This window comes from Coturnix japonica, chromosome 11 (assembly GCF_001577835.2).
Source record: "Coturnix japonica isolate 7356 chromosome 11, Coturnix japonica 2.1, whole genome shotgun sequence".
Taxonomy (NCBI): domain Eukaryota; kingdom Metazoa; phylum Chordata; class Aves; order Galliformes; family Phasianidae; genus Coturnix; species Coturnix japonica.
The window spans coordinates 5469730-5487011 of NC_029526.1; the positions used below are offsets into that span (position 1 = coordinate 5469730).

At 40.0% G+C, this 17282-nt stretch overlaps 1 protein-coding gene across 8 annotated transcripts in view; it reads right to left on the reverse strand.

Moving 5' to 3' along the window:
- Positions 1-17282, reverse strand: part of ADCY7 (adenylate cyclase 7) — a 55502-nt gene that overhangs the window by 21830 nt on the left and 16390 nt on the right. For 5 of the 8 annotated variants that reach the window (XM_015873494.2, XM_015873495.2, XM_015873499.2 and 2 more), the window contains exons 2-5: positions 5408-5944; positions 4524-4724; positions 2363-2524; positions 1457-1606 (exon numbers count right to left, since the gene is read on the reverse strand). In XM_015873494.2, coding sequence (XP_015728980.1) covers positions 1457-1606; positions 2363-2524; positions 4524-4724; positions 5408-5578 — 684 coding nt within the window. In that variant the 5' untranslated portion in view covers positions 5579-5944. Of the gene's footprint in view, positions 1-1456; positions 1607-2362; positions 2525-3558; positions 3654-4523; positions 4725-5407; positions 5945-9345; positions 9743-14905; positions 15234-17282 lie in introns of those variants that run through there. The other 3 variants (XM_015873496.2, XM_015873497.2, XM_015873502.2) reach the window with 3 other exon arrangements.

Genomic DNA, 17282 nt, shown 5'->3' on the forward strand with positions numbered 1-17282 from the left:
AATGCCTTGGGATCACAGTGGGAAGAAGGAGCCCATCAAGCATTTGACTAAACTAGCCTTAGACAGCAGACTGACTTGAGACTGCCTACCAGAAACAGAAATGTCTCCTTTCTCTCCTCCAGTGTTTTAGTAATAGAAGAGCCAACTTTGGGGAATATCTTAAATGAAAACAGAGCCCCTATGCATGTAGTGATGATGTCATGTTACTCAGCTTTCAAGGAAGTGATGATGAACCCTGACCTGAAGTTCATGTATTACCTTCATAGGGAAAAAATGGGTGGCAAAAAGGCAACTCAGCATTGTCTGGCAAATTGCAACATAGCTGAAAAGTAAACTGTCCATAGATTTCAGCTCATCTACACTTCAAACAGGCAATCATAAAACATGTGCAAGTTACCACATCACCCAAGGATGTTTTTGAATCACAGTGCTTCTGTAAGCTGCTTAAATACTTCCCTGCCTGTTGCACAGGGAACAGCTTTCTGCCAGGGTTTTCACGCAGGTTTGTCACCTCACAAGATTAGCATCAGAAGACAGGCTGCATTAGCTGTGTGGCATTCTCTTCAATTCTGTCAAGTCAGTCACTTCTCAGCCCCTTCCTTTTATCTAGGAACTTGTGGGCAGAGAACTCAGCTCACATCAGCCTTCAAGAGCTGCTGCTCCACACCCCGCTCACACCAGGATTAAAGGAAGACACGCTACTTTCAGCTTTGATACTTCCATACAGTCTTTCCTCAGTGGGAGATTAAAGTTCCTTGCTTACTCTTTAAATACCACTGGAGTTTAGAGATGTAGATGTTATCTACAAACAGATGTTATACTCCAAACTGTAACATATTAAATGACTTTTTTTCATAAAATCATAGAATGGCCTGGGTTGAAAAGGACCAAAATGATCACCTAATTCCAACCCCCTGCTACATGCAGGGTCACCAGCCACTAGACCAGGTTGCCCAGAGCCAAATCCAGCCTGGATTTTTTCTCACTTAAGTTTCAGTTTTCTCCTAGCAAAAGAAAAACAGTTTCTGAGACAAGAAAATAAAAGAACAAACAATACTGCAGAATTTCAAAGAAAATTCATAACAAAGGGAAGCATAAAACTGCTAAAATTGCCCCACAAGTATTTGTAAGGACACTGAGGATATGTTCTGTTGGGTTACCTTAGGCCAGTCCCATCAACCTTTTGTGCTAGGAAATACAAGTTAGCTGAAATAACTGGCAGAGACATCCTTGCTACAAATACTGTGATTTCCATACAGACAAGCCGCATGGAACAGCTTCCTCCTTTCAACTTCCTTCTTTTGTTACTAATGGCACGACTTTTATTTTTGATATGAGGTGGGTATTAGGAAGATCAGCCCAAGCCTTTCTATGAACATTAATCACAAACCTTATAAAACTCCAACAATTTTAGAAATGAAAACAAGCAATTCATAGCAAGAACCACTTCACTCACTTGTTGCCTCTTCTCAATCTTCAGTTTCATTCGGACCTGAATGCACTTTAATGTGTATCTATACAAATCCCACGAAGCAACCTGCATTTGGCGTTTGTGAAATGCACCCATCAGGTTACCACAAAGGAAAATGACAGCATTGGCAAGTACCTGCACAAGAAAAATATTTACCTACTACAGAACAGTCATCGATATTTCACCAGTATGCTCACTAGTTCCTTAAAAGTAATCGATCCCAGGCACTGTTCAACTTTCCCTTTAACCTGTTACACACCAAATGACAGTATTTCCATTGGCCAGGATGTACCTGGACAACAGAAGCCAACCTATGCAGTAATGGGCACTCCTGTGGGAATGTATGCTAGTACGATGAAACAACTCTGCTGTATCACTTAACACTTTTATTTGCAGACACCAGTGATTGACTCTGGGAGAATACAGTCCACAAAACCATGCATCAGCATGCTGTGTGCAGTCTGACAAATATCTGCACTGAAGGAGCAGGGTGCTGCTTTGAACACGCCCTATAAATAAGGGCCAGGAACCCTGAGAGGTTCCTGTAGCACCCCCAGGCCCTGCTGACTCCCTGGGGCAGCAGTGGCCCTTTTGATCCACCCAGCAGGCAGTGTCAGATGAAGATAGGACCCATCTGAACAGCACAGATTGGGAAGAAAGATTGTGGCGAAGTTTGTCTTATGATGAGTAACAGTTAAGAAATTCTGCTTCTTCCACTTACATCAGAAAATCAAAATGTCTTATAAATGAAACTAAATACAGATATGGGCTCATGATCCAAATCCTTGAACTTTGTGGAAGTTTGGAACGTAATCTGAACAGGATAGTTATGCCAATATCAAATGGTAACATGACTAGGATATTTAATGACTTAAAGTAGCTCTTCCTTACCTGAAACACAATGGATCTTTTATTTGCATGAGGATTCTTGGATAACACACTTAGCACAATAATATGGGAGAGAGCAGAAAGAACACTAATTATGATTGCGTCTCTCATCCCAAAGGGTAGCATGGTATAAACTGTGAAGATTATGAACAGAAAAAATGGCACCTATGGAAAAAGAGAAAAAAAACAGAACAGTTAATCACACACACACAGTACTATGTGTTTAACAAAACTCACTAAAGAAGAAGGAGAGCAGCAGCATTCTTATTATTTTCAATCTGAACAATGAAATACTGACATTTCTAAAGCAGAGTTAAAAACATCAGGAAAGAAGTAGACCTAAAAGCTTTGAGGGAATTAGTAGATACAGATTTAAAGACTGAACAATTAACACAACATATCACTTAATTTTTTTAGTTGTCCTTGCCCTTCACTCTTAGCTCATCCACTACAGCTGAAGATACACCTGATATATCAAGAACAGTGCGCTGCAAGGATAGCAAAGCTGAACAGAATGGAATTTCTCACCTTCTCCAAGTTAGTATTTTAATCTTAAAAGCACTTCATTACTTGTTTATTTACTTCATATTTGACAAAACCAGAAGCCCAAATAATAGTTCTCAATGCTGACATAAGAAAATAACCACTATTGCTGCTAACTGTGTATTTAACAGCAGAGATCTTACAAAATGCACAATGTTCTGCTGCACTGCTAGGGTTAAGAAGGAACATCTACAGAAGTTATACCCATATTTATAGATCTGTTATAACCACGTCCATATATATATATGCAAAGTAACAACGTCAATCAGAAAAATATAGGGCAGTGTTTCTGGCTCAGCTGTCTCCCCATTGCAGCTCAGCTCACGTTGTTCCAGACAGCAGCTTCCTTCAAGGAAGTTTCAAGGCTCAGACTACAGTGAAATGCTTATCAGCACACGTTTCTTTGCTGAGACAGAACGTAACAAGCAGACAAACAAATATAAGGTTTCATCCAACAGGCATAACCTTTTAAATGTTCATCTTTACTATTTCATTTGTACCAAAACCTCCTCTGCCATACATACAACCCTCATCAGACCGTTCTGAATGTTGTGCAATATTTTTTTAAGCACAGACAAGCAGAGGTTAAGCTTCATTTAAACAGTAGCTTCAGTCTGTGATAAATGAAGAACTTACAGTAAAAATTTGGAATTTACCTATTTGCTTCTTCTTTCTAATCTAACCTTCTATTTTTGTCTTTATATCACCATTATTACCAAGTGACAATGTTACAAGCCACTGTGTTGCAGCACTGAAAGCAAAAGAACCAAATCTTGCTTTATTACACATTTGTACCTATAATTAAGAACTAGATTTTGTTTTGTTTTGTTTTTCTAATGGTTATATCTTCTTTGTTAAATCAAAAAATACTGAATAGCAACTGTAAATACTGGTGGCTGGATCCAGGCCATAATACAATCAGATATGTGTTGTTTAACTCATAATTTATATCTTTCTTTATCTGAAATAAAGAGGGGAAGGGGAAGAGTCAGTAAAACAAGATAAAAAGTCATTTTTATTTTACTGAAAATTCTTCTGTTTATATTATGAGAATTTAGGAGGAGTTTCCTACAGTTTATGGTATTTTTGGCATCACAAAATCTCCCGTCTTCTGATCAGAGATACCAAGTAATGAACTTGAACCGCACCCAGCTATGCCAGGACGTGTCATTAATTCTTATTGTTCACCTCTCCCACTGATGTGAAAACATGCTCTCTAGGGCACACCCAGTTCCAGAGTCCTTCACACATTTCTTGAACACCACTCTGACACACAGAAATTAATAAAAGCCAGCATTATTAATGCAAAATTCTCTTAAAAATGAACTCGCAAACATTAATTTTTAACCCACTTACACAGAAATAAAATTTCAACTTAAAAGATGCAATTCCTAAACAGAAGTGTGCAATTATCCAGTCTTCTTAGCTGAACTGTATTTTCTCAGTCAGAAAACAAACAAAAGCTGACCACAGTATGAAGTAAGCCAGGAAAGTAAGCTGAATCTCAGAAAACTAGTTTTATGCTGTCATAGTGTTCAGAAAAAATGAAGTGTGCAACCAGATTCACACATAGTGACCACAGGTTTTATGGTAAATACTTGAATCACTGGGAAATACATACCTGTTCCCATGCTGAAAAATAATCTTCTCGTTCAAGAAGAGGAATGTAACCTATCGTTAAGAAGCAAATCCAAATTGTAACTCCAAATAACGTTAGCCATCTCCGAAATAAGGATTCGATACATAAAAGTAAGTACATGACTGAAAATATGACAAGAACAGCACATACTGCAATAATGAAGGCAAGATGAATACGTGCTTCCTGAAAAAGCAAAAGAAAGCATTATGTTTGCTCCAACATTCTCCTTTAGAAAAAAAAAATAAATGGAAAACTCATCTGTACCCTCCTGGAAACAGCTGAGAGCAGAACTCAGGTTAGCATACTTTAAATGCTAAGCAGTCTGGCTGCAGCAGCTCTAACACTTTCTGGTATTGATACATTCAGAGATAATAAATAATTCTGAAGATATCCAGTCTACCCAGCTTCACCACTTTCATTTCCCAAACTACTCTCTTTGTTGTTGTCTTTTAAGATAAGTTATAATCCTGATGAATGCATTTAAAGAATTCAAGCTTTGCTAAAAGTGGTGCAACAGCGCTTTTCCAAGTTTTACTTACAACACATGAATAACGATGCTACTCTCCTTTTTTAAAAGAATAAAAGCTAAACTGTTTACAAGTACAATTGGTACGATTAAATCTCTTCAGCAGTTAACCTAGACACACTCCCATGCAGCACTGAAATTGGAAAGCAGTGTTAGAAGGCAATAAAGGACTGTAACAGCTTCCTCATCACTCTTTTACTCCTTTTTGAAGTTTCTGTGTTTTCTTTCAAAAAAAACAGAGTCATAATATGCTACCCAGCCACAAATTTCTTTAAGCAGCATCTTTCCTATGCCTACAGTATCCCTGCACTTTGCTGAATGAATACCGCTCAATACTCACGTCTTTGACAAAAAAGATTATGATTAGTGTAGTCCAGAAGATGATTGCAATGAAGAGCAGCAGTAGCAGGAGTGGAAGCTGCTGGCTCGTATAACGGTACTTCTCATAGAGAGGGTCTGTGATCCTGCAGTCATCGCTTTCACTGAAGAAATATTTACCCCTAGCTGGCATTTTATCCCAGGCTGGCTGCTATTTCTCTCAGCTGCCAGTGCACACAGAAGGACACAGCTGGATCTCCCACTTCACAGGTAACTTGTCACTGTCACCTTCGCAATCTGTAGCTGCACTGAGTAACCCGGGCCCTCCGGTTTGACTTCTCATGAGCATGAACTTCAGATTTCCAATGCTTCCAAAAGCAGGACAGTTAGTCTCTCCAAAACCAGGAGTTTCATGCATGAATCTCTAAATCAATGCATATTTGTGCTGCTAGGATCTTTTTATGGCTTTTTTTTTTTTTTTTCTTTCTGCTTTTTTCCCCAGTGATTATTTTGCAGGACTTCTTTCAGCACACTTGAATTTTACTTCCTGGGATGTACTCTGCAGAGAGAAGATACAATTAAATTAATTGACTTCGGTTGAATGGACACGGCGTTCCCCAAGAAAAGAGAAAAGCACCTCTTTTCACATTGTTCTGATTAAAAAGAAGGAAAATGAGAGAATGATACAATTCTGTCCAAGCCAAAATTCACTCAACTATATTAAAAAAAAGGCACTTAACATCAAGCAGCACACATTGCATTCATCTCCAGTTAACAGTGTTTCTGCAGCAATCGGTGTGCTCTACTAGCAATGAACATTAAGGAACAAACCGTATTGTTAATTACTAATGACCACTGCTTTCCAAATAGATCCACGAATATAACTCGCTCAGTGCCAAAAGACTTGAAGCAAAACAAAAGAATGGGGGGATGGGATGGGAGGAAGCATGAAAAACAGGCTTTCAGGAGAAGTTTTATTAGAACTTGATAACAGGACCGCAGCTTCTTTGTCACTTGACGGCCGTCACCATGGTGCCTATTTATCTGGGGAGAAAGAACCAGCTAAAAGGAAAGCCAAATTCCAGCCAGTTACTGTCAAAAGACAAAACGTTTAGCCACACGTGTTCACACTGCATTCACACTGCAACCAGGAGCGGTATTAAGGAAAAATAGTTTCAGAAAGCACACTGAATGACTTAGTCTATGTAAACACAGCCAAACATTAATGTGCCACTCTTCTACTAACAACCAAGAAGGAACAAACAGACATATCATACTGAGACTGGACACACAAAAAAAGCAAATTTCTACATAAAAATGAAAAATTAACCTCTTGCTCACAGTACATCATAAACTTAATTATAAAAAGTGAAAGAGTGTATTGCACTACTTTCATTGATCACAGAACCATGGAATCGTTTGGGCTGGAAGGGACCCTTAAAGACCATCCATTCCAACACCCCTGCAATGCACAGGGACATCCGTAGCTCCAGCAGTGCTCACAGCCCCCTCCCAGCCTCACCCTGAGTGTCTGCAGGGACAGGGCAGCCACTGCCTTTCTGGGCAACCTGTGCCAGTGCCTCACCACCTTTCCCCCTTGTCCTATCACAACAGACCCTGCTAACAAGTCTGTACCAGAGTAACTTAATGGACATATTCAAAACTGAAATAAAATGGAAGACACTCTTCAATAGATTTTAATGGTACATCTGACATCTCACCTGTACTTGTTACTACTGATCTTTCCTTTGTAAGAAAATAATCTCCCATAGCTCAACTGAAAAAATAATTCTGGTGCATACGTTATCAGCTCTTAAAACTATAATAACTATTAATTGCTTCATAGTCATACATTCACAATTATGAGGCACATACAATCCTGTCTCGGGCTGCTGACTCTGAAATCCAGGATAAATGAATTCACAGTTTTCATTCTGCAATTTATTCTTCTGACCATGTCCTTGAAAACACAGCACCAGGGACAATCCATTCTACAGTTCAGTTGTCTAATTAGTTCTAGCATTAGTTTAAAAGATGAGAAAGATGTTAAATATTAACTTGGAGCTCTCTCTGAATATTATTAAGGAGTTTTACAAGACACAAAGTCAGAGACATGTCTTGTCAATGGCTTAATTGCTTTTAATAATACAAAGTGCTAGCTTATCAATTCATTTATTCCTTCTCAAATACTCATTGCTATGCATGTAATTATGAACAAGGCCTGTGTCAGAGCATTTTTTTCTCAAAATCTCCATTAAGTAAAAAAAAATAAATCCCAGAGCAATATTTCACTGGTTTAACAGAAATCTGTAATGCACTACAAAAACCTGAAGATGATTCAATTGTAGACTTGATTCCATTTGCCATGTCCTCTGCCACTACCAGAACACTGCTGACAAAGAACCATGCAGCAACTTTTACTCCTCCAACTCAAGTTAAGTACCTTGAAACTTCAAATTTCCCCCATTACAAGACATAAGCTACTTGCAGCTCCAAAACTGTCAGCACTGTATGACTTGATTTAAAACACAAACATTGCTGATATTAAGTTAAATTACTGGAAAGAATTAATTAAAAAACAAATCTTCTGTTCAAGAAACTAACAGTCCTAGCTGGAAGTCCCCACTTTAGGTGCCTTTCCTCTGAATTCTTTCCAAAAGCCATCTTAAAACAAGGAAGACAGACTTGGAGGAAAAACAAATCCTAAGAATTCTCTGTCTTGCAAATGACAACACAGAATCACCAATGGAAGGCACACCTGTTTAAGTATTTAAGGATCACATGAGCACTGTTCCTCAGTTTTACTTTTTTAGGTCAGTTTCTTGGAGATTTGGTGTTCTCACACCACAAGAGAGGAGCAACCCAGAAATGGTGACAGACCACAGAACCCAACAGCACTCCCCGAAGTACCAGCAGCAAACACAGGAAGCCAAGCAGGGACCAGACCCAGAGCTCATCACATTAACAAGAAAAAGCATCCTTTCTTTGGGAGTCTTCCCTTCTTTTCAACATGAACACTGCCAACACGATTATTTTGTTACATGTGCATAAAAAATAACCCAGTGCATGGATTGGAAACTGCACCGAGAACTGACAAGAATGTCTACAGAAGAAATACACAACATTCAGCCAGATCCAGATGAGCTCCAGACACCTGCATGCCTGTTAATGTGACAAACACCTGCTCAGATGAATACATGTTCCCAACCAACATGCAAGAACACTAGATGCGATAGGCAAAACAAGACAAGAAAAACAAACAAAGAAAAATAACAACACAAGTCCCACCGCAGTAAGGTACCTTCCAGAACCTGAATCAGAACCACCCCGTAAATCCATTCTGGTTCAAGACAATAGAAACAAAGCTACATTCATATTCAGCAACAGAAACTCAGATAAGTAGTGGGCAGGATTTCTCTCTCACTGGTGCACAGCCACCTCTGGCTCACCAGGGAAAAGCAGACCATGCCTACTGCAGATCTGATGATTTCTGAAGGCTCTGTGCTTTGATTTCCACTTAAAACAACCATCAGGTATCGCTAAACTCCCCAGTCTCCTGCTGACAAAGCCATGGGATTCTGTTATAAGATTGTGGAAGCTACCAGGCTTGGACTGGAGCTCTTTTGTTCTCCAGCACTAGTCAGGCTGCCTGCAGCGCTTTGTGTCAATACAAAACATTTTCTTAGGAATGGGCCAGGATTCAGCAGTCTCAGAATAGGCAAAACTGTGCTACAGAACCTACAGAGACCAAGAGCTTGAAACAAAACAAAACCAACAGAAACACAAGGGCTACATTCGCAAGTAATATTACAAAAAGCCAAAGAAAACTGCTTTTGCAGCTTGCCTAAGATAAGTGATTACAAAAAAGCAAGTCCGATCACAAGGAAAACTAATCAGGAACCTCGCACAGCACAGAGAAGGTGACCAAACTCCATTGCTCCTATGGCTGCAAGAACTTACCCCACTTGCCATCTCCAGCCTTGTCCTGCACAGCATGCACCATTTCACCAGGGAACAGACTCCTCCAGCCATTTGCTTGCAGATAAATGTTCACAATAGAGCTACGTACTAAACAAACCATTTTTCCCACCTTATTTTCCAAATAGGCTACTGCCGCTTTCCAAAGTGCATCAGTGCTCTACTTGCCATTCTAATAGCTGACAACCACCTAAATTATTTTGTTAGTGCCTTGAATTTCATTCCAGGTGAGCATCTGTAATTAATGTAACTGGGAGACAGAGATGATTTCTGCCTCCCAGTGGTGTATTCCACGCTGTATGTGCATTCTGCATCCAGTGCAGACAAACATGCACTGAACAGTGAGTAGAAATCAAGTCGTCTTCTTTTTCCCTGTTGACTTGAAACAGGATCACATCAAAGTCACAGGCCATTGAAAGCTTCTGGCACCCACACTTTAATTTCTCTGAAACAATACTAAATGGGTAAATGTCACAAGGCTCTCTAGATGCTTCTCAAAATATACTGAGATCAAAAGTTCAGCTTGAGCCTTTGTCCTGGCAATAACTGAGGGGTCTTGCCCCTGGGTCTCACATCTCTCCACAAGCATGAGTTAGCAATGTCTGTTTAACAGCTCTTTGTTTCACCTCTCACAGTCTCTCCTGCTGCCTGGACAAACATCTTACTTTCAGAAAGCCCCTAGTTCCCCCTGCCTGCTTAGGGCTGATTTTCTACTTGCATCCATCTCCTGGCCATTCACTCTGTACTTCCCATCTACTCCTTGAGGAAGTGGAAGAGGCTCACCAGTTTTTCCCCATGATACACAGAAGTGTTTGCTTCAGCAACATTGCTCCAGACCTTTTCTATTTCCTTCTTTATTTGTAACATGGTGCAGGGTCACACATCAGCCCAGACAGATGGGGTCACTTTGGCAGCTTCCTTTCCAGCAGCTGCCTGCAAGGATCAGTGCCAGAGCAGGGCAAGCAGGGAGACACAGGAGGGGATCTCAGGCACTGAGGGAGCACAGCAGAGAGCCTCTCATCACTGAGGCTTTCCTCTTGAACTGTGGCACAAATAGCATTCTTCCTTGTTGACAATGCAAGGCAGAGCAACAGACAGAATGACACACTATCTGATACAAAAATCAGACTGATAACAGAACAGCTCTCGGTATGGCGCTCCTCTATTCTCATGATGAGCACAACCCATTTTCAGGTGCTAGCTTCATCTCAAACTGCAGAGTGGATCTGGCAAAGCTGTATCCTCCTGCTCAGTCTCCCATTCACGACTATGATGCAAATGGTCAGGAATTGCATCCTTTCTCCCTTTTCCTCACAAGTATTACTCCTACAGCTGCTGACCAAGTTGATGTCTTTCCAAGCAGGATCTGAGCATGCAGCAGTTCTGCTTTCCATTTGGAAATTACCAACGTAGTCACAAACACATTCTCAGTAACTGCCTCAATAGTTTTAAAAGTACTTATTTTTCCACTTAGCTGTTCATTTGCCAAAAACACAGATCTCGCTGTTCACTAAAAAGCAATCCCATCAATGAAACATTAAAGACAATCCCTAATAGCAACGACCAAGTAAAATGATATCTACTGCCTGATTCCTGTCCATAACCACAGCACAAAAGCAAGCAGAACCAGTTTTTCTATTTTTAACTACTATGGTATCAAAGAAGGATGATACACTTTTGATTTTCATTTCATCTTTTGTTTCACACAAATGTCAACAGTGTTTCTGAAATGACTTCAGCAACTTCCCTGACAAGAGTGATTGCTGACCACAATTACCCATTAGCAGATATTACAAGGGAACTGGGAATCTCTAAACACCAAATGGAATTATTGGAAAAGTATTGCTAGATGAGTTACGAACCTCAGACAAAAACAATCTACAGTCTGGTGGGCTGCACTACTCATTTAGATTGGGAAACAAAGGTTTGTAATCCTTTTGGACTTTGAGTACTTCATAGCAGCCACCACAGGAAATACCGTTCACGTTACAGACGACTTCCTTTCAGAAGATATTCCAAGTGCTAGTCTGCAGCCCTCTTGGCCTCTTCTACTGCTAGAAGAACATTAAAAAGAGAACTGATGTTTTCAATGACTTGCCTGCTATCAGCAGTAATTCATCACCTGTGCAGGTTGTTCTCTCTACAAAGGCAAATCATTTTTACATTTTGAAGTTTTTTCATACAACATTCCACCTTTCTTATTTATGTTTAATTTCTGAAGAGATTCTTTCTGGTATACAGAAAAAAACATCATATTGAGATTAACCTTCTATTTTCCACTCATCATTCAAAACTCAATTTAAATTCAAACCAGACTGGCAATTGGAAAAAAAAATCAGGAGGTAAATGTAGTCCCACCACACATCAGAATGGTCATTATTAATGAAACAGAACAAAGGTGAAAATGAGACATTAAATCACCTAGACTATGCACTTTAACTTCGAGAGCTGTAACAACAATTGGGGCAAACACCCTGCAGAGAAAGGTTAAAACTTAAATTTTCTCTTTTCACATTCTTTTCTGAATAGATTGCTGCTTCTTGTGCTGTTCATTCTACAATAGTCTTTAAAATCAGATCAAGAGTAGTGATTTTAAAATGATTTTCCAGTAACTAGCAGAAGGTGTATAACGTCAGAGGATATATTTTCCCTAACCTGAGTCACACAGGTGGCTCAGAGCCCCAGGAGAAGGTCTGCCACACAAGCCCCTCTCCTGAGACACAAAACCTCCCCAGCTGCTGGGCTGGCCACCAAACAGCCTTGGTGATCACACCTCTGCCATGGTACTGGAGCAAAGGTGGCTGTGGAGCTCAGAGCTGGCCTAGCATTTGGAAAGGCACCAGGCAAACCACATGTAGGAGGGCTTGGGAACTGACTCACCCCTTCCCGTGGGTCTGCAGCCCAAGGAAAGGACATCGATAACATCACCTCTGGATCTGGGGTGGGGTGGTGGTGTTCGTGTCTAAATACCATGATGGTTACAGGATCTGCTTTGAGGATAAGATAAGCCAGTAAAGAAGGAAAAAGAATCCATACAGCCAGAGCAGCACAACTGAATTAGATGGCAGGGTTTACTACTGTTCCAAGATGGTTTACTGCGCTATGACAGTTCAGCCAACAAATCTATTAGGCCTTATAATTAACTTCTATTTCCATCTCAGCAGGAAAGAAAAAGTCCTTTTATAATGGCTGATTTTCATAAGCAGCCAACACTAGGGTGTAAAACAACATATCACACCAGAAGGAACTCAGCTGTGCTTTGTATCTTCCAAAGTCCAAGGTGCGTGATTGCCTCATGAGTCCCAGACACTCTGTCCTATCTCTCTGATAGATTTTCAGACTTCACCCGGTTTAAAATTGAACTTACAACTACAAAAGTCAATATCCCACTTACACTAGGTTCTCAGTGATCTATTTAGAAGTTGCATCTTTGAACACCGTGTCCTCAGAAGTCCGGATGAGTTTTCATTGTATAATTTCAACTTTATCAAAAGCAGCTTGCAGTTATTTGTAGTAATAAAAACAACAATATTAAGCAACTTCTACAACATTTGAGAGGAAAAAAAACACCAAAAAACCCAGCATATTTAGCTTGAAGACTACAGGCAAAAATAGTGTGTACCATAGTGAGAAAGGCTCAATATTTTCTACTGAATACCCATATTTTTTAGAGAAATTGAACTCCCTGGTATTTTCTGATTTATTTATTTTTTTCATTATGAGTGTAGGGAGGAAATACATTACAAAGAGTAAATTTCAGTCAGTACTGAAATTAGCACTGAGAAAAAGTAATCGCTTTGAGAGACGTATTCAAACTGACAAGAGACTCTTTCAGATGTTATTACTTAGGATACAGAATTCTAAGCATACAGCAAAATGCTAAAGCTGACAAGCTACCCAAGCTCAGTTGAATGACATCTAGAACCGAATCTCTCTCATTTGTATAGCAATGTTTTAAATATGCCTCTGTTTTTCCGTCTCACTAAAGCAATCAAGAAGCACAGACTGCTGATGTGACAGAGCCAGAGTACATGGATGTAACCTGACTCTTCTAATTACAGCTCGGTATGCCAGGAGATGTTCAAAAAAATAAATAAATCACAGTGGCTGCAACAGGCATCCCACGTTACCCTTATCTCCTCCCCCTCCCCATTTCATTTAGTTGTTTAGGGGGAGTGTTACAGTTCCTGATAAATGTGTGTTTCCCACCTCTAGGGTAAATAGTATATTTGCACAGAACAGGTGCAATCATAATATGGCAAGGGATAAGGGGCATACTGTGGGCGGGAGGAAGATAAAACCTGTCCTGAGCATGATAAGAAACCACTTGCTGTTTAGATTTAGGTTCAGTTCAACCAAAGACAGTGAAAAAGAGAAGCAGACTCAAAGACGAAAACCTCTCTTTTCTCTGCAGTACTTCCACATACTGAGCAGAAATGCAAACAGGCATAGCTGAGGCTGCACAGATGCCCTGAACCCAACAAGCTTTCTTTCTCAGGCTTTTTTTTATTCTAGACCCTAGATTTTTGGAAGAATGAACAACACAGACATTCATATCTAAACTATGCCACTGAATAGTAGGTAACTCACCTGTAGGGCTGCTCAAAGCACAGATCAGCACTATTTTTGTAACACACTCTGTCATCAAAAGTTACTACAGAACTAAGCACTTTTCAAGGAATTGTATCAAAATTCAAGAGTAAATAATAATACAAGAATCATATTGCTTATTTTTGCTGCCAAAGGCAAAGATTGTTCTTCCCATCTGATCTTCTGCTTATTTGTGTGCAGCATTCTTTGGGTTAGTATTCCTCCAGAAGCAAAGAGAACTGCAGGCAGCTTCACTTTGGGAATAAAGCGCAGCCTGAGGCTGAGGGATGGATAATGGAAAGGACATAACTGCCTTAGCACCCGGAATGATGCTCTGCAGAGTGCTGTTAGAGCACAAATATTTTTATTAAGTTATAAAATGCCCTTGAAGTTTTAGAAAGCAAAGCCTTCCTGCCATTTATAATAATGGGGGGAAGGAGACACCAAATATTATCCTCTTTGTTTAATGACTACTACTTAAGCAGTAAGTTCCATGGAATATGTGTTTTTAAACATCTTTTATGAACTACTTATTACATGGGGATTTTAAGAGCATCTTCAAATATCAAATAGCCATATTGGTTACACCAACACATCTGTGCTTAACAGCCAAAACCAAAACTAAAACTAACACTTGCAATGAGGAAGTTTCCTCCCTTGGAGGGTAAGTGTGAAAGCACCACTAAGGAGATGTGCCTATACTTCAAACAGGAAGCACCGCTTCTGCAGTTGTACCCTACCTCAGGGCAGAGCAGCAGCCAAATCAGAAGTGTTCTTTTAAGAAAGCTGTGAAAAAATACAATATTACATTTTTAAAAAGGCCATTTACAGACTCGCTCTAAAATAAACCACCACCAACGGGATGCAAACCTACAAAATCTTGTCTTTTAGTCACACTTCAAGTAATGCAAACTTCAAAATCGTACAGGAGTTGTACACATTTATCACTCACCCAGGCTACATGCCACAGATGCCTGTGTAGGTACTTTTGGATCTTTGGAAGAACAGAAGCAGAACAAAGCTCCCCATGTTGTACTGCTCCACACACAACTTGCACACCTCATGAGAACTGTTTGCACTGTCAGCTTTGATTGTCTATTGAGATACTGCAATTGCCGAACACAAATCTGTGATCAGTATCATTCTTCTTGTTTCATCTTATCCTCCATCTTTTATTTTCAAAGCTTTACTTGGCAGCCAACCCCACTGTTTTCCACACCAACAGGCTACTGGAAACCTACATCATGTGAAGCACTGACTCACAATGGGAAACACTGGTGTCTCAACAGGCAGCAGCTGAAATGAAGCAGATGCTTAAATTAAACCATCCTGGAGCAGCTTAACCCTTGAGATGCACTCACACTATGTTCAGTTATCTGGTATTAGAACAGAAATAGTTACTACCAGAAACTTAAACTAATTTGATAGCAATAGTAAAACTTGAGAACATGACAAAAGTCACTTTCCTTTAAAAAAAAAAAAAAGCAAAAACAAACACAACCAACCAACCAAACATGAAGAAACACAACTATGCAGTTACTGCCTTGGAGTAAGACACAAAGTTCACAGAAGAACTTTCCAAAACAGCAAAGGACAAAGCCGCTACCACAGAGGTTATCGTGCTGAGGATCAACATCCCATCGATCCCCAGAGCTGGGTGTAGCCACTGAGAAAGTACTTCTTAGACTGCAACCCTAAGGCTGAGCTGTGCACAACAGGTTACTTGCAGGTGTTACTGTCCTGAATTTTACTAAGACTCCTGCTTAAAAACAAATAAAATTATTGTTTGCTTACCATTACAGGCCAAAGAATCAATCAGCAGAAGCAGTACTTCTTCACTCTGCTGTGGTCCCTTTGATCACTCTGAAATTTCTGCAGCAGAATGAATGCAGCCCTGCCGGGTATGATCCCTGACACCACATCTTTAAGACACCCCACACACCAGCCTGCACCAAGGCAGACAAGAACATTCTGAGGATCAGTGTCAGCACTAAGAATTTTTCTACTTCTAACCCTCTTAGCTCAAGGAAGAAAAATACTAATCAGTTTCTCCACAGATAATGAAACTTTGGCCTAGAAAAATCAATACAGGAAAAAGTTAGATTTTTGTCAAGGATGACAATACACTGTTCTATTCAAATAAAACAGTTTTGTGTCTCAAAGGCTGAAGCACAGCGTTATCAAAAAAGCATTTATCTTCACTAGCCTAAAATAAGAGAGAATAACAATATACATGTGTTAGAATGTTTGTGTTCTTATGTAAAGACACCTCTGTCCACGTGAACACACAAGTGCACACTCTATGTATCTGGACACAACTCCACTCAGCATCAAAGCCCCTGGGAGCACATCTGTCACAATGGACTAAATGTCCACTATAGTCATAAGAAAGATGACAAGTTGTAAGCAAATCTGATAACTTTTTGCACAGCAGTGAGCTCCAGCAAACCACATCAACGGACACCAGAATTTATAAAACTCAGGTAGAAACTGGAGATGATTCTTAAGAAGGTCAAGAACCTGACAAAGGCTGCTGGCAGCCTTGGATCTAAAAGGGAAGCGAATAACACCCCCCCGCCCCCCCCAAAAAAAAATTAAAAAAAAATAAAAAAATTAAAAAGCAAAACATCTCACAGAGTTGATCTATCAAACCAGATAGAAATCCACCAAGCATATGTATGCACGTGCATGTACGTGCAGATAAAAAAAAGACTTTAACCTTCAGATGTCTTGTTAGAGGTACATGTTCAATCTGGAACGCCCAAGCAAGTTTCCACTCACACCCTGATATTTCTCTAGCATTAAGGATGACTCCTATGTCATCAGCAGACAGATGCCTCGTGCTTCTTAGAAATGGGTCGGTGCTGTCCAGGGACAGAGCCAGGCAGCTGCTTACTGGTACTCAGGTGGGACAGGGAGGGAAACATCCAACAGCTGAAGTGTTTCAGAATTGCATAATGCCTTTTAGAAATGCACACCATGATGCTGCTTTGAAACCATCCAGAAAGAACACAGGTCAAAGACTCTGGAAGAGGAGAGAAAGAACTGAGCACTGATGTTTTCAGTATTTTGAAGGGGCTTCATTGCTGTAATTTGTATTTGCAATGTATCTGGTTAGCTAGTAGAGGGTTACATTAAGGACTATGCCAAATTCCTAAAATTTCACCAAATTCAATTTTATTTTATTTTTTTAAAGATGTTCCTGAAAATATGACTTTCCCCTGTGCCTCTGACAAAGGTTTATATGTAAGGTTGACTTCATTGTCATCAAGTTGCTCATCTGGAAGCGCTGTCAGGAGCAGTGCCCAAGGACAGCAAGTTCCATGGCA